General features: G+C 44.2%; 1 protein-coding gene across 1 annotated transcript in view; it reads right to left on the bottom strand.

The window, feature by feature from the left end:
- Positions 1 to 4,996: 4,996 nt before the first annotated feature.
- Positions 4,997 to 18,169, bottom strand: part of KLHL6 (kelch like family member 6) — a 52,204-nt gene continuing 39,031 nt past the window's right edge. The window contains exons 4-7 of the mRNA XM_037154864.2: positions 14,851 to 15,088; positions 8,847 to 9,049; positions 7,138 to 7,351; positions 4,997 to 5,880 (exon numbers count right to left, since the gene is read on the bottom strand). Coding sequence (XP_037010759.1) covers positions 5,579 to 5,880; positions 7,138 to 7,351; positions 8,847 to 9,049; positions 14,851 to 15,088 — 957 coding nt within the window. The 3' untranslated portion in view covers positions 4,997 to 5,578. The remainder of the gene's footprint in view (positions 5,881 to 7,137; positions 7,352 to 8,846; positions 9,050 to 14,850; positions 15,089 to 18,169) is intronic.

Genomic DNA, 18,169 nt, shown 5'->3' with positions numbered 1-18,169 from the left:
CCTCCTTCGTTCTCCCTTTGAGAACCCAGTCAGCTCTGCACAACCCAGAATGGGGCTCGGCTTCCCCCTGCTGTGGTGGTTATTGAATAGTCTAGTTTCACCACTTTAACGCCCAGCTTCACTTATCTTTGACAACATGAGCATACGCGCACACTCAGTCCTCCTAAGGACAGGCACCACTTCTCAGGGACAGAGAATTTCCTCCGGGGAATTCAGCGAAGGTCGTGTACAGGACTCTTTCCTTATAGGGGTAAGAGTTGGGACTCTGCTCCCAAATCTGCCGCCACTGGGAGTTTCTCCCTCTACTGCCAAACTGGGAGCAACTGGGTTAGTGTGGCTAAGGGAGCAGGCAGTTTTCCTAATACACAAACCTTCCTAAAGAATCTGTATTCAGGAAGGCTTATATCCTTCTATGCTCTTTTCTCCAAATCTCAGAAATGAGGAGGACCAAGATGCTACGGTGCTGGCATAGCTAGAGGTGAAGACAAGGAGGGTAATGAGGTTTCTGTTTGGAGACTCCCGGGGAGGCAGCAGGTCAGGGGACCAGGCCGATGGTCAGAGGTGGAGCGGGCATTGGGTGTGAAGGCAGCCGGGCACGCAGGACTCAGGAACATGGAGACATTCAACCACGCCAAAGGAAAAGGAAAATCTCTAGTTACTAGAAACAAACTGGAGGGACTGGTACGCAGGCAGGCTGATGCTGGGCAGCTGGGGGTGGGTGGGCCTGACTTGAATTAGTCTTCAATACTAAGGTCTATAGTCATGGTGGCATAAAAGAACAGAAAATGAGGTGTGGGAGGGCAGGTAGGGGAGGACTGAGATCCCATAAAAAAGATCGCATCTCTAGAAACTAGGTTGGTCTCGGGGATGCCACACAGAGAGTACCAGGAACAAGAGAGGAGCCAAACACATACACACACACACACACACACACACACACACACACACACACTAAGCTAAGCTAAGCTAAGCTAAGCTAAGCTAAGCTAAGCTAAGCTAAACTAAGCTAAGCAGACACCAGGCCCCAGCCCCGCTGCCCAGGCATCAGATCACCACTTAGATCCAGCGGGAAAGCTGGAGGGCTGGGCAGTGAGACTGGGTCAAAACCACACTTTGACTCACCGCAGCTGGCTCACTGGCTGTGTGATGAGTGGCCCACAACCTTCCCGGCGAACTCCAGCGCACTTCCCACCCATGAGATGCCACTGCTTCCCCAGGTTTCCCACCCAGAAACTGCTCTATTTCTAAGGAGGCCCAGGTGGAATGGTCTAAAGCTATTCAGGTGACCCTACATTTTCTTAAAGCCTCAGGTTTTCCTTTTCGGTTGCATGGGACATTTTCCTTACTACTTACTACCTTTTCCTTACTTTTCCAAAATAAACTAAGTCAGTGACAAGTTTTCCAGTGGCTGAGAACCACAGCTCCCTGTCTCCTACACCCAGTTCCACGTGCTCTGATCTGAGCAACACAGATTGGATAAGGCTTCAGGACAGCATGGTGACATTGGTTGGTTAAAGCAGGGCAGAGAGGTCAGACCAGAAACCAGGAAGCTGGAAGGGAGCCCCTGGTAACAAGAGGTAAGACCAGGCAGAATGAGAGTCACGCGGTTTGCAAATGGGTTGGTAAAAGTGTGCCCAGAGAGGCGATGACGGGCTAGGGGGAGAAAAGCTGTCAATCCATAAACCCAAATCTGAGTAATCTTATCCTATGAATTTATTTATACCCTCTTGAACCCCCGGAAATGTTTTAAAATTCTACCCCTAAATTCTTTCTATTTAGATACCATGTACTCATAGCAACCAAGACATGAAAAACTTCATCTAATAACTGTATACAATATATTCTTATGCACTGCACACACATTTTATTGAATAAATAAAAACTTTATTTGCATATTTACCAAAAAAATATCCTTAGTTTGATCATTTAAAAAATACAAACTCATGTAACCAAAATACTTAAAGGATTCAGTTAACTAAGTGTTGACTATTTTTACCTAAAAATATGAAGATCTAATCCATCAAAACTGGTTTTGCAGCTAGACATATTTGAAATGTTTATAGATTTCCATGAAGGTTGACTTTTCATATTATGGGATCTACTACAACATCTAGATCAGTTATTCAGAGACAAAAATATTTTGCCACCTAAGCTAGAACTTTATACAAGAAATTCCTGGGGTGTTTACCCACTTTGAAAATTTTATTGAGTACTTTTTATTTTTCAAAATCAAGTAGGACAAGTAAATAACAACAGTACCTCGAGGACTTTTATAAATAGCAAAGCTATACTATTCAGATCTATAAGCAAAGGGTATTTGCATTTCCCTGAGAGCATAGTTTGCTTTGGGTTCAAGATCAATGTGTGTGCATGTCTGTGCATGTGTGTGTGTGTGTGTGTGTGTGTGTGTGTGAGAGAGAGAGAGAGAGAGAGAGAGAGAGAGAGATGACATCATTGACATCAGAACCTGATGAAAGCTAAGAGAACATTTACCTGCTGATGTTCAGGTGAGCTTAGCTCCACGCCCATGTAAACCAGCCTTGTCAACTGTGGTCCCTTAACCTTCACTACAGGCTCCACCCCAAGCCTCTGGAGCCCCTTCTCTCTAGATCCAGTTAAGGTGGGGACCCAGCCAAGCAGCTCAGAGGCCCTAGAGTACATGGGTGTGACTGCTAGTGCTGCTCTAACTTGTGCCTTGTTTCTAAGAAGTGGGTTCCTTCCTGGAACCCCCTTGGATGGAACCCTTTTCCTTATTTGCCCCTTACACTTATTGAGCATGGAATTGTGCTCACAAACTCCAGGGATCCTGATATCATTTTCTAGATGTGTCAATTCTTAGACATGACCTCCTCCTCCTTCTACCTCATCCTCTTCCTCCCATCCCAGGGTGGTCTGTCCCCACACAGGACCTGTCTCAAGATCCAGTCTGCTGTGACAGGATGTCCCAAATGCCTGGCTCAAGTCCCAGGGCCCTTTGGTTCTGACTCTCCCGGAACCAATGTGCCTTGTGCCCCTGCTGGTGAGTTAAGAAAACTCACCCAGTTGGCACACACTGGATGTGCTATATCCCTGGCTAGTGCCTAGAAGTTTATACCTATCAAGTGTCCCCAGAATGATTTGAACTTTTCCCCCCTAAAAGCTACAGACTGGCAGCTTCAAGCACAGAACTCTGGATCATCTTACTAGGTATGCCTGCCCACTAACCCATGCCATTACCAAGAATCCCTGTCTCTTGAGAGCCAGGGACGTGAGATTTTTACCCCAAGTCACCTGCATGTCTGATGATATAAACATTATATAGAATTCATTATCTTCATTTAGGTGTTCTGAACTTGTCCCAAAACTCGGGGCCCGCATTTAGAACCAGGTTTATAACACAGAGATTCTAAATTTTCACTTTCCTAGCATCGGGCTGGCCCACTGACTCTCCAAATTTGCTGCCTTCTCTTTCTGAAGGGTGTCCAACTAGAAAAGGAGTGTTCTCCTTTCCGGGGGCGGGGGGCTCTTCATGTGTGGCTGTGATGGTGTCATTGGATATCCACTTTGGAAGTTCTTCCCCGAAACCATTTTTGGACTATGACTGATTTCTCCTGTAGCTCACAGATAGTCTTGGAAAATGATCTCAGAGAAAGACATGTAAGCAGTGGCCACATCATTAAGCCAAGCACACAGCTCTCCAGAGAGACCAATTGGAAGGACAATAAGGACCTGGACGCAGCCTCATAACTTTACATACATCTAAGTTTTTGCTGACTTGATGAAAAGGAAAATTATGATATTGACATGTGGCCTATTTACCTGTTTATTGAGTGTCTCTGTGGTGGGGATTCGTCTCATTCATTGGTGTCCCCAAGGCGTGACAAACAGAAAGAACAGCTTAAATGTTTGTTCGATTAAACTAAAGTGAAAGCTTTCTCAAGGTTATTAGCACTGATGAGCAAGTGATATGGGTGTTGTTCTAAACGTCCACAGGTGTGTTCACCTTTCCCCGTCTCACTTCCACAGTGGGGAGCTGCACGGTCACACATGAGTGTAAGTGCGGAACTTTTCACACACCAACATGCACTTACATTTGTCCTCAACCTGAACAAGAATAAATCTCACTTGTAATTTTTCAAGTCTTTTTTATCTGCTTTGAATTGTAGCTTCTTCTAACCATAACTTTTCTATGAAAATTAAGTCCCCTATCAACTTCCAAACTGCCGAGAAGCACAGGCACGATATGCCACATCTGACACAAAATGAAACTCTATAAAGAGATTTTAAATCATATGATGAAAATAAAGCACATTGGGTAATACAGTTACTATGTTGTTGCCATCGTTGTTGCTGTTAAATACAGCATCTGAAACAGGATCTCTTAATCTGCCCCCCAACCTGGGGATTAGAATGAATTTCCAGTGAGCTCATTTGAAAGCCCTAGCGCTTAGAATGAAGGGCAGACTCTGTTGTTTGAGGCAAAATTGTGCAAAACTGATCCAAAATTCGAATAGAAAGGCTTAAAATGACCCTGAAAACTAAGGTTCCGGGAAGGGGGGGGGTCTCAGGGACATGGACCCAAATCACTGCCTTAGCAGTGGGATGTGCGCCATTGAGAAGAGCTGGTCAGTCCTGCAGTGGCCCGCAGCCCGTGGGGGTGTTACATCTTCTGAAGACAGTGCCCGAGTCTCTGGGAGCCCTTTTCTCCACAGCAACACAACAGTTAGACATAAAGAGGCCAGGACACTGGACTGTGCAGAAGGCGCATCTGCCTGGCAATGACAGTCCCGGTCCCAGTCCCAGATGGGCTTCCTGTGATCATCGAAAACTAGAGGCTTTTGGTGGAGAACTGAACACAGGTTTTTTCATTCTTTGTTTTGGGGATTGTTTTTTTTAATTTCTTTCAAAGCAAACAGGCCTTCCCCGACCTGAAACGAACTATGAGATACTCTTGACAAGGAACCCGAGGCTCCCACACCAAGGATTCCAGATGGTTTAAATACAAAGGGGGGAGGGAGAAGAGAGAGAAACACTTTTATTTCCCTGCCTTGTTTAGTGAATCCCTTAGCAAATGTGTCAAAACAAAACACCAAACAAAGAGCCAGTTTTGGGAGGGGGGGTGCTTTTCTTTCTTGTTTTGTGCTCTGAGAGAGACAGTTTGTCAGAAAGGGCACCAGCTTGGAAGTTGAAATACCTGGGTATGGACTCCTGGCTTTGCTACTTGCGATCTGAGTGACCTGGGGCGAATCACTTGGCCTTTCTGAAACTCGGTTTCCTCCCCTGTGAGACAGGAATGACAACATCCAGCCGCTGGTCGTTATGCGGGGTAAGTGGACTGATGCACAGAAGTACTCGGCACAGAACCCAGCATGGGACAGGTGTGTCTCGAATGTTACTACTCTCCTGAGGTAGATCACGCAAACATTCCTGGCTGCTCTCAAGTGTCCCAAAGCTGTGACTTCCGAGGGGCCCCCCATGAGGTGCCAAAGGGATTCTCTGCTGTTTGGCCTAAAGCCCAAGCCCCGCCTGCTGTTCGCAGCGGGCAGGACAGGGGTGAGGGGTGCGGAGGGTCCCCGGGCCGCACTGCCGGCTCCCACAGTCACACCGACACTGCTCCCGGCACGATCCTCCGGATGTGGGTGTAAGATTTCCGGATGGTGACGCTACCGTGGTGCGACACCCCCCGGGGCAGGACGCACTCCTCCGTCAGTTTCTGGGCCTCCGGGTCCCAGCACAGCACCGTGGCGATGACCTCGTTCTTCTCGTCCCTCCCCCCGGTGATGTAGAGCCGGTTGTTGCAGGGCGCGATGCCGCAGCTGGCCCTCTCGTGGCTGAGCTGGGTCACCAGGCACCAGCTGTCCTCCAGGGGGCTGTAGGCGTACAGCGCTCTCATGGCCCCACCTGAAGATGAAGGGAAAAATGGTGGGAACCTTGCTATTTTTCTGGATTTCTTTTCCTTTAACCACTAAACCCCTGCTTCCAATTAAGTCAAATCTACCACCTTGCCAAGAGAAAGTAGATTTGTAGCTTTCAAAAAACCCTGAGTCAATCACTAGGGGCAGTAAGTGCTAGGGACACTTTAAATTCTGCAAACAGGTGCTAATCAGGCTCCAAGGGACACCTGGCTTCACCTGGCTGCCCAATGCGCCCCAGACTACTCCCCGGAGGAAACGCCACCTGGTCCGGACTCCACTCATAACTCCAGCTCTGCCACTTTTTGATATGTAACTATGAGCACATGATTATAAGACGTCAGAGGGACCATGAGCGTGGAGTAACTGGCAGAAGGCCTGGAACATAGAAGCCACCAATACGTGACAGTAGCCAGAGGCATTGGCCCCTCTTTGAACTGAGCATGACCTGGGACATCAGCCCAAGTTACTTGTCTGAGATCAGACCTTCAAGCAGAGTCATGAGCCTGCCCATAAACACAGAGGAAACCTGAAGCGAGGGAGAGAGGGTTTTTTTCTTAATCTGTTCTCGTATTTTATTTTTCTCATTAGCTCTTATTTGCTGAAGTTATTTATTTTTGGCATCTCCTTTGTCAGTAATTCCCAATTCTTGCTGCGCATCCAAGTCACCTGCACATTAAAAACACTGGCACTGTTGGCCAGCGTCCCCTTTCCTGTCCTAATTTCATCGGTCTGGAGTGAGGCCCGGCCACCCATACTTTTGCAATAAGCTCCCAAGATGATTCTGATGAGTCGTCAGGATTGAGATCCATCACCCCTAACAATCCCGTGCCAGCTATGGTCTGGCTGACCAGGCTTTCCTTCTGGCAAACTACAACTTTTCAGAGCCCCCAAAGCAAGCAGGGAGAGTACAATTCCCATGAACACAAAATAAGAAATCATGGTAGCTATTATTTGGGGGGCACTCATCATACTGGCCACATTTCAGTGTCTGCACATGTTCCTGCAGCAACGTCCAGTGCCTCCCCTGGGCCCCGGGGATGATCTGCTCTGTATGTCTCCCAAATGGGGGCCGTCTTCTGGCTCCTGGACTCAAGGGAAATCCCACCAAAGCCTGGACCCATCCCACCTTTGCTTCCTTTTCAACCAGGAACTTGTGAGTCCTCCGGGGGGCTTTGTGTGATCTACCCGTAGGGCTGCATGGGTGGGAGACCTCGGATAAATAAGAAGCCATTTGGTCACTTACCAACGACATAGATGCGGTCCCGGAAACTCACTGCATTGATGCATTTAGCCTCCACTGGCATGGACGCCTTTAAACTCCACTTATTGGTTGAAGGGTCATAACACTGAGTCTTGTCCGTGGCCAGTTTCCCATTGGGCCCTCCCCCAATCACATAGAGCTTTTTCTTATGGCTGGTGGCTGCGAAGGAACTGACGTGAACCAGGAGGGGTGCAGCCTGCAGAGACACAGGGCCCCAGAAGAAGCTGTCAGTCACATTGCCCAGATTGCTGCCATGGCTCACAGGACACAGGCCAGGAGCCAAGGGACACAAGCCTGGACATCCTTTGTCTGATGACGCGAGGCCTGCAGGCCTTGACTCCCCTTTAGACACAGAGAGGATCAAAGCACCCGTCTCCCACCCTCCCTCCTGACTGTGGGCAGGTGTTGGATGTTTCCAGCCTGTTTCTCCCAGAGTTCAGTTCTCAGGTGAGAAGGGGAATTGGCAAGTGTTTGTACAGATGAAACCAGCCAGGGTGGAGAAAAATGCCCTCTCCGATGTGCATGCTCACATTCATCCATGTGTTTATTCACTCAAAAATTATGTGCTGTGTGCCAGACGTTATTCTTGGTGCTTATAATATCCAGGAAGGAAAACTAGTAGAAGGGTTTCAGGTAGTCACAGGTAAGCAGATTGTCCCACTTTGGGGCAACATGCAGATTTGGGGATTAAGCCAGGCTTGTGCTTACACCCTGCTAACCCCAGGGCACTAAAGGAGACCTCTAAGAGCTTCTTGCCCATGGACATAACCCTCTTGGGCCGTGGAGCAACACACAAGTGCCAAGTAACAGGACTTGCCGAACCAAGAAGATCTTAGGTGCACCCCATTGAAATGTTAAGGGCTCCCCATTTGGCACTTTTCAGGTTGACAGGTCTTGGCTGGATGCCATGAGGACCTGGCTATCCTTGCTGTGCCTGCAATGACCACTCTACAGTGACCACTCTTCAAAATGGAACATGCTCTGACATATGAGTTCATAAGATGGAAGAAAGTATGCATATGGGAGTAACCTGGAAATGCCAGAAAGTGAGAGCACTTTACCTTTTTAAAAATAATTCTCATGGTAAGAACACTTTGTACAAAGTCTACCCTCTTAATAAATTTTTGAGTGTACAATACAGTATTGTTATCTCTAGGCAAAGTGTTGTACAGCAGGTCTCCAGAGCTCACCCATTTCTATGCCATTGATTAGCAATGCCTTACCTTTCCCTGAGTGTGATATATACATGAGTTTGCATTGTTAAACTCTTGCACGCAGCTATGTAAATGTTTATTCATTAATTAATGAATAAACAGAGGCTGTTTTCTAACCACTACCAAATGGCTCTGCATTGAAGAAACAGTGTATTAAAGGGACCCTTGTGAGTCCTGTGTGGAGAAGACAAGGGCAGATGGCATCTGAGGACCCAGAAGCTGTGGGCCAAGACATGCACCCAGGTTAGGACCAAGCCTCCCCTCCGCATCTGGGGTTCTGGCAGGAGTGGGAAGGGAGTCATTTCTGTGACCTGATCAGCAATGGCTCCCATGATGAGGGAAGCTCAGAGCCACCAAAAATGTCCTCACTGGGTGCCAAGTGATCAGAAAGCCACACACCTACATTGACGTGTACCCTTTCTTTAAGCTTTGAAGTAATAATACCAACAGAGTTACCCTACAAGTAATCTCCTATACCTCTGACCAGCAGTTGTGGAAGGGGTCGTAGGTCTCCACGTTGTTGATCCTCTGCAAGCCATCGAAACCTCCGATCACGTAGACCTTGCCACCCAACACCACCATCTTATGCCTCCAGCGGCCTATGTTCAAATACTCAATCTGAATCCATTTGTTGATTGAAGAATTATACTTCCAAACATCATGCTGTGTTTCTTTGCCACCTAGAAGAGATATGGACCATTTAAGAAACCACCAGATGTGTCAGAAATACAGCTTCTCCTATAATTTCCTACAGGTCCATAAATGCTAAATCTGACTTCCAGCCAAAATGCAGGTGTAGGTAGATATACTTTACCTCCTCACACAACCAAAAGAAGAACAACAACAAATTGAAAAACAAAAAATAACCAGAACTCTCATAAAACCAAATTGTATGGAAATCCAACAACCAAGGAGTTAAGGAAGAAACATTCATTCAGACTGGTAGGAGGGATGGAGACCAGCAGCCAGAATGGACAAGAGACTCAGCAAGACAGCGACTGACCAACCAAGTGACTGGTTGGGGAAATAAAGTCCCCAAACCACTGGCTGTAAAAATCTGTGGGTATTGCAGTGGTGGGAAAAACTCCTAGCCTCTCAGGAGAGTCCATTGGACCAATGGGGTCATAGAATGTACACAAACCGACCCACCCAGGAATTGGCATCAGAAGGACCCAATTTGCCTGTGGGTAGCAGGGGAAGTGACTGAAAGCTGGCTGAGAGCTGAGCAAGCAGCATTGTTCCCTCTCGGATCCCTCCCCCACAGACAACACTGCAACACAGCAACATGGGTTGCCCCACCCTGGCAAATACCTAAGGCTCTGCCCCTTATAACACATGCGCCAAGACAAAAAAAATATGGCCCAAATGAAAGAACAGATCAAAGATCCAAAAATAGAACTAATTGATGAAGAAATAGCCAACTTATCAAATGCAGAGTTCAAAGCACTGGTAATCAGGATGCTCACAGAATTGGTTGAGTATGGTCACAAAATAGAGGAAGAAGTGAAGGCTGTGCAAAGTGAAATAAAAAATATATATACAGGGAACTGACAGTAAAGGGAAGGAAACCCGGACTCAAATCTTGGAGCAGAAGGAAGAAATAAACATTCAACCAGAACAGAATGAAGAAGCAAGAATTTTTAAAAATAAGAAAAGGCTTAGGAACCTCCAGGACAACTTTAAATGTCCCAACATCTGAATCATAGGGGTGCCAGAAGGAGAAAAGGAAGAGCAATAAATTGAAAACTTATTTGAAAAAATAATGAAGGGTAACTTCCTCAACCTGACAAAGGAAATAGACTTTCGGGAAGTCCAGGAAGCTCAGAGAGTCCCAAGAAAGCTCAGAAGTTGGACCTAAGGAAGCACACATCAGGGCACATCATAATTACATTAGACAAGATTAAAGATAAGGAGAGAATCTTAAAAGCAGCAAGAGAAAAGGAGAGAGTTACTTGCAAAGGAGTCCGCATAAGGCTATCAGCCGATTTCTCAAAGGAAACCTTGCAGACAAGAAGGAGCTGGAAAGAAGTATTCAAAGTCATGAAAGGCAAGGACCTCCATCCAAGATTACTCTATCCAGCAAAGCTATCAATTTAGAATGAAAGGGCAGATAAAGCACTTTCCAGATAAGGTCAAGGTAAAGGAGTTCATCATCACCAAGCCCTTATTATATGAAATAAGAGACGCTGTCATTCTACAATGACAACAAACTCACAACTATCAACAACCGACCTGAAGAAAAATTAAAAATAAATAAAAAACTAAGCAAAAAGCAGGACAGAATCACAGAAATGGAAATCACATGGAAGGTTATCAATGGGGAGAGGGAGATGGGGAGAATGAGGGAAAAGGTACAGGGGATAAGAAGCATAAATGGAAGGCATGAAATAGATACGGGGAGGTTAAGAATAGCATAGGAAGTGGAGAAGACAAAAAATTTATATGTATGACCATGGATATGAACTAAGGTGGGGAATGCTGAGGGAGAGGGAGTGCAGGGAGGAGGGGAATTAAGGGGAGAAAAATAACAGGACAACTATAATAGCATAATCAATAAAAATATTTTTAATTCATAAAAAACAGAAAAGAAATAATACGATATTCTGTTGCTATCAGGGGAATAAATAGCCTATGGGCCCAATCATGACACAGAGCGTTGCTTCTTTTGGTGGGAGGGGAAACTACATTTTATTTTCTAAGCCATTGATTTGTAAACAATTGGAATCTAGCCTGGTTGTAAGTTAGAAACTGTCTCTATTTCTCTCTGTTTCCATAGTACCTAGCTATTCAATGGTGTGGGGACTGACTATGGAAGTGGGGGACAGGCTGGGCAGAGGGAAGCAAAGGGGGAAAATTGGGACAAGTATAATAGCATAAACAATAAAATATTTTTTAAAATAAATAAATAAATGCTAAACCCCCAGGCCAGTTTCCCTAAGAAAAAAGAAATCCTGAAGGGCTATGTGGTCTCTCTGGGAGACAGAGCCAACACAGGGGAGCAGGGAGAGACAGCGTAAGCCTGGGGTGAATAATCCTCCCTACTGTGTCATGTGTCACCTCTGTGACATGAGAGTTCAGGGAAGTGGTAGGCCATCATGGGTAGGTGCTCCTTTAGGATGGAGCCCAGAAGCGGGTTTCCTAGGTCAAGGGTGTACATACCTTGAATTTTGCTAAGTGCTTCCAAAGAGCCCTCTCAAGCTGTCCTGGTTGACCCTTCCCCATACCCTGCCCACAGTGGATGTGAGGAAGGGTTTTGGATTCTCTGGGGGGATTGTCGTTGTTGTTGCTTTATAGCTTTTAATGGCTAAAAATAATGTCACAGTTTGGTTTTCCCTGGTTATTAGGGAGGCTGAGCTTTTTCATCTTCTGTGACTTTTCTGTTCATTTAGTTTAGTCATTTTCCTTTGGGTTGTGTGCCTCTTAGGGGTCTCTATTTATGTAAAACCCAGTGACATTGGTCCCATTTAGGTAGTGTCAAACATTATTACATTACTGTAAGGTTTCAAAGAACTGTATGCAAATTATATTAAAAAGAAAAAAAACTGTGAATTTTGCTCCAGGACATAAAAGACGACATGATTAGCTAGGTGGGACGATCATGTGCATGGGTAAGAAGACATGTTACTGCAAAGATGCCAACCTTCCCCAGATAAACCCATTTACTTGGTGCCTTCAGGACTTCTCAGGGAACTTGACAAGATCATTCTAAATTTCATCTGAAAGGGTAAATTTGGAAAAATTTCTAAGGAATTTTTGAAAAAGAAGAATGAAGTAGGGGGCTTTCCCTAGCAAATCCCAAAATGCACCATAAAGTTGTAACGAAAACAGCGCAGTGTTGCATGAGACCTACTGAAACAGATGGATAAAAATGAGAGCACGGGACAATGCTAAAAGACACAGAGATAAGTAAGTGGTGTTAGAGCATTCGTCTGTTCATTTAGGAAACAATAAAACAGATCCCTATTTTACATTACCCCTAAAATAAACCTCAAGTGTGAATGCTGTGAAAGTAACTGAATGTATATAGGAAAAGATATTCATGATCTTGGGGTGGGAAAGGGCTTTCTAAGCAAGATTTGAGTCTCAGAGTCATATAAGAAAGTTACTATATAAAATATAAATCAAAAGACAAGCACAGCCTGGGACAAAGTATTTGCAATATATGTAGCAAAAGGTATATGATAAGAGCTCCAGAAACTGAATAAGAAAAAGACAAACAGCCAATAGAAAAACAAAGGGTGTGAACAAATTTTAAAATAAATACAGTTAGCTAATAAATATATGAAAATATGCTTGACCTTATTCATGATCCAAAGTATAAATTTAAGCACTCTAGATTATTAAAAATGTAATTAACTGATAATAAAAAAATAACAAAAAACATTAGCCATGGGATAGAAAATGGCCACTGTTATTCATCATTGATTGAACTGTAAAATTGCTACAAACTTTCTGGAAGACAATTTAGCTATATCTAGAAGAATTCCAAATTCACACATCTTATGACCACTTCCAGGAATCTCTCCAAATAGCAGCACAAGTTCATAAACATAGGTGCATAAGAATGCCTGTCATAGTATTGTTTTAGTAGGAAAACAAAAGCTGAAAAAAATATTACAATTCATTTATTCAGTAGACTGCCCTGTAGCTGGTAAAAAGAACAACAGTAATGACAGTGATGCTAAAGATGGTTTAACACTGTTAGGGTCTCCCCATGTGCTTGTGACTGTGCTGTGCCTCACATGTATGATATCACTTAATGCACATGGTAGATCCATTATACCAACATGCAGTGAAGTGGAAAATGCATTGTGACTTGAAGTACAAGTTTCTGTTGATTTAATTGTGTATAACAAGCATGCTGTCGTGTTTTGTTTGTATCTTTTTTTTAAAAGACAACACATTAAAGAAAGAGGAAGGGCAAGTTGTAGAATAGCATGCAGTGAATGTGGCAAAGACTGACTGTGATTACCAACCCTGTCTTTTCCTCCTGTAGCAGGAGTTACCTGTAGCAGGAGGAAAAAGGCAGTTTCCTCCTGTAACAAAGTTAAACTACATTTCCCAGTCCACCTGCAGGGGGTGGGGGCACAGGGAAGGCATATGGCTCATTCTTGCCAATAGACTGTGAGTAGAACTGATGCCTCACATCCAGGCTAAGGCCATTATGAGCAACTGTGCCTCAAGTCATACATTTTCTCTCTCTTCTTGAAATTGAAGACCGTATATAGAAAACAGCAGCATCACAAGATGGAAGGAGCCCACCCCCTCGAACGAATGGCACAAACCCTGCATACTGTTATGGTAATTTTCTCAGATGTAGGGTTTGCTACAGAAGCTGCTATTACTTACTCTAAGACAGTATAAAATCATTTTTAATTAAAAATATAGGATTGTAATGACACAGAGAAACTGCCATATTTTACTTTATACTCTCTATTACTGGAATCTTCTTCAACAATTAAAATACACTTCTACAACATAAAAGAAAGGTATGACCTAATCTATGATATTAATATATCCAAAGAAGAACTGACCTGCTCTTGATTTTGGAGGAAGCCAGCTCTGGGAAGCAGCTTGTCCAAAAATAAGTGCAGATACAGAACACCTTCTAGGGAAGGGAAGAGATTCTTGTCTCCTCCCTTGGGGCCCCAAGAAGAGCTGCTTGACTTTTGACATCAGGGGAGAGCTTGGAACTCAGAGAACCTGGCTGGGGTCCTGCCTGTGTGTGGCCTGAGGTACATTTTGTGAGCTTTCTGGGCCTTAGTTTTCTCTATTTGTAACCTAGAGATTTAAGTCACCTACCTTATAGAGTTGATGTGAGAGACAAATGATTAAATGCTACCAAATTGTAAATTCATCTACTGTGCTGTAGAGATGGTAATAATATATGTCATTTAATAAATATTTATTGAGCATTATTCTGGTGGCCAGACACAGGGCCAGGTGCTAGGAATAGTGTTGACTGTCATAGAATTTAAGGAGTAACGATCGAAAGGCATGAAGTGATTGTAAATATTTAATTGAGCTGCTTCAAAGTAAGAAATGGAAAGGTACTGGGTGCTACTGAAGAATCTAAATGTATGACCCAATAAACTTTAGAGGTCATGTTTGGGAGAAGAGCAGCAGACATTTTTATTCATTATTGTATTTCCAGTGCTGAGCATGGTGTATTATGCCTACAGCAGACACCAAGTAAATCCCAGTATCACTTTCCTCATTCGTCTTCCATGAAGGAGTGGGAGTCTATGCCTACTACTGCCCCAGATCCTAGTACAATACTGCTCACAGGTTAGTGTTCATTAAGTGAAAATGTGCTTTCTAAAGTAAGACCACCTGAAATCCCCCTTTTCATAGCCTGACCCAGTCAGAGCTATATCGTTGCCATTTATAGTAAATCTTCTAGGACGGCTGCCTGCACTCGCTCAGGAGAATGCGTAGTGCCACTGGCAGCTTGCTTTGGCATTGCATGGCTCCTGCTTACCTGAGATGTAGACCTCATTTTTTAATGTCACGCATGCAAACTCCACCCACTTCTTATTCTCACTCTCCAGCTCTTGCTCCGTCATCGGGAGCTTGGCCACCTCCAGGCGGCTGCGCCTCAGGGGGTCCAGGCAGGTTACCTCTGCCACAAACCGCTCATCCTTCGTGCACCCGCCGATGATCATGAACACCTCCGACTGGAACTCATGCATCCTGGGCTTGGTGCGCTCGGAAATGATCTGGAAAACCAATGGGAGTGCAGAAAAGCAGGGTGACACAATGGTTCGAAGCTTGGGCTATGCAGTCAGCAGAGCAGGGCCCAATTCCCAACTCAGCCATTGTATGGCCAGCTGCCCACCTCCTTGAGCCTCTGTTTCATCATCTGCATGTTAAAGATTTTAGTGGTAACTACCTCGCAGGTTTGTCGTGAGGACTAAATGAGATCATATACTTAGTGTGTTTGGCCCAGAGCCTGGTACATAATCAATACTTGATAAAGGTTATTTGTTGTTGCTTTGCTGCCATTTCAAGAAGTCCAGGTTTGTTTACCATCAAATGCACTTCCTGCTTCTCCCTTCCTGCCTGGATGAAGCATTGAAGCCTGGAATCTCACTTCTGGCCGCCTTCCATTCCCCACCTCACTTCAATGTCCTGATGATATCCCAGACTTTGCTCACTACCAGACTTCTTCTGGAAGAGAGTCCTGACAATGGGCACAATGAAGCATCCAGTGACTTAGGAGTAAAAAAACAAAAGGGAGCAGCATATGGCCCGATAGGTTGGGGAACTGGGTCTCAGCATCAAGTATATGATCCTTTAGAGCCTTGAACAAGCAAAGAAATCCACACCACAGGTATTTGAATCCAGCTGAAAGAGCAGAGGTATGGAGTCAAATACACCAGAGTTTTGCCGTGGTTCCACCACCTATGGCCTTGTGGAGAAACGACACAACCTCTGTAAACACCTGCAATCATTTCTAGGCCATCAAGTCTTGGTCTAGATCAAGGTGGTCCATGGAAATTTAGGAGAAAATGAAACGAAGAAGCAACTTTCTCAACCCCAAAAGACCTCTCCCAATGAAGGTACCAGCTACCTACCACTCCTAAGTTAAATGTACACTGACATTTGCTTTTAGGGGTCTAAAATGTCCCATTGTCATCACATTCATGAACTGAGAGGAGGGACAAGGTTAGGAGGGAGACATAGTGATAGGACAAAAAGGGTTAAAGTTTGGAAAAGAAAGGTTAATGAGTTCCATGAGTAGCTTCCTTGTGTACACCACTGTCATCAGGAATAAACCCAAGATCATTCAATTAGTGAGCAGACAGGAAGTTTTACAGGATCAACTAGAAGTGAGACCTCAAGCCGGGGATCACAGTGGTTGGTTGGTTCAGTTGCCCAGGCTGCAAAATGGGAATGAGAACATGCCTCGAACTGGATTTGGGGCAATAGGGCAGCCAAAACCTAGGACACAGTGAAAGAGAGATTTTAGCCTGACACAAAGAAAATGCTTGATTGTGAGAGACAGAGCACCACAAAGGAACTGAGTGAGCATAAGAATAGTCTTCATTTGTGGGGCATTTACCATGTGCCAGACCCTGCGCTAAGCACATCTCATTCATTATCATATTTAATTCTCAAAGCAGTTCTAGCAATTGGTAGGGATCATTATCTTCATGCTGCAGGTCAGGACTGAGCTTTGGAGCAGCTAACAGTTCAATTTATTGTAAGAAAATTGCGCCTTCAAGATTAAAGCCAAGGCCCTAGTTCCTGCCCCTGAGGACTTTTTAAATATCGGAATTCTCTTTCCTCCTAAAGTAAAGTTTATAATCCCACTTCTCACTCCCTACCCCACTGCAAATACAAAAGGCAGTGCAGATATCTTATAGCAGCAATTTTGCAGAAGATATAATAGAGATATTGCATATCAAAGGAATGACTTCATCACCTGCACTTCAGAGACTTAAGAAATGGGCAGCAGAAAAAAACAAGAGCCAGAATGTTGTAAGTACAGTTGATCAACACTCTGAACTTTAAACGTTCAACTGAAAACAGTTGCAGAAATTGACCGCTGTCTTCAAGTGTATGAGGGTTTTGATTCCCAGCATTGGGCTACCTGCCAGTGACCCACATACCTAACATGAGATATGACCTGGATTTGCCTGGCCTCCATCCCTCACTCTACCCAACACCCTTCATTTGCTCAGTCTCCTGTCTGTGTTTAGCAAGGCAGAGACTGTTCTGTGGTGCCTGGTGTTATATCTGGCATATAGTTTCAGGGCAGGGTGTATTTGTAAAAAATGAAAGTATAGCATATTAAAATATATGAGATGCTGCTAAAGTAGTACTTTGGGGGAATTTATAGCACTAATGACAATATTAGGGGGGAAGTGTCAGATCACTGACCTCCACTTCTACCTTAAGAGACTAACAAAAAGAAGAAAAATTAAACCCGAAGAAAGCATAAGAAATGAAATAATCAAGATCAGAGTAGAAATAAGTGAAATAAAAAACAAAACCAATAGAGAAAATCAAATTAAACCAAAAGGTTGTTCTTTGAGAAAATCAATAAAATCGATAAACCTCTGACCAGGGGGGAAAAGACTGATCAGGGGAAAGAGAGGAAACACAAATCACCAATATCTGCAGTGAGAGATGTGAGTGACGTCACTGCAGAGGCCACAGGCGTCCAGAGGATAGTAAGGGAATACTGGGGACAACATTAAACCAATAGACTCAGTAACTTCTATAACGTGGAAAAATTCTTTGAGATGTACAAACTACTAAAGCTCATTAGAAGAAATGGATTACCTGAATAGCCCTATTTTCATAAATAAATATAATCTGTGGTCAAAAACCTCTCTCTCTCTCTCTCTCTCTCTCACACACACACACACACACACACACACACACACACACAAACTCCTGGTTCTAACAGTATCACTGGTTAGCTCTACCAAACGTTTAAGGATATGTTTGCAGAGTAAATGAGTGACAGTGAATCTGGAGACAACACAGAACCAGAAAAGACACACAGGGACAGGAAGAGGCTCCCAAGGGGCTTCAGACAGATAATTCCTAAGGCGCTTTTGGCTAAGATATCTACCAATGGCCTAATTAAGAAGGCTTTGTAGCCAATCCCAGAACTATTGTAAGTGATATATATGTGTGGTTCCTGTGTATAAACTTAACTGTCTGTATATCATTACTTCCTGATTGTTTTATTCCTCTCCACTAAGCCTAGTTTTGTCTTTATACAGCAATGAATAAAATATTTCTTCAATTGTTAAAGAGACCCAGGTAGATTCAAATGATATGTA

This window comes from Artibeus jamaicensis, unplaced genomic scaffold (assembly GCF_021234435.1).
Source record: "Artibeus jamaicensis isolate MK-2021 breed Jamaican fruit bat unplaced genomic scaffold, CSHL_Jam_final scaffold_474, whole genome shotgun sequence".
In the NCBI taxonomy this organism is placed as follows: domain Eukaryota; kingdom Metazoa; phylum Chordata; class Mammalia; order Chiroptera; family Phyllostomidae; genus Artibeus; species Artibeus jamaicensis.
The sequence above is the reverse complement of the archived record's forward strand: the minus strand, read 5'-3'. Positions and strand labels throughout refer to the sequence as shown.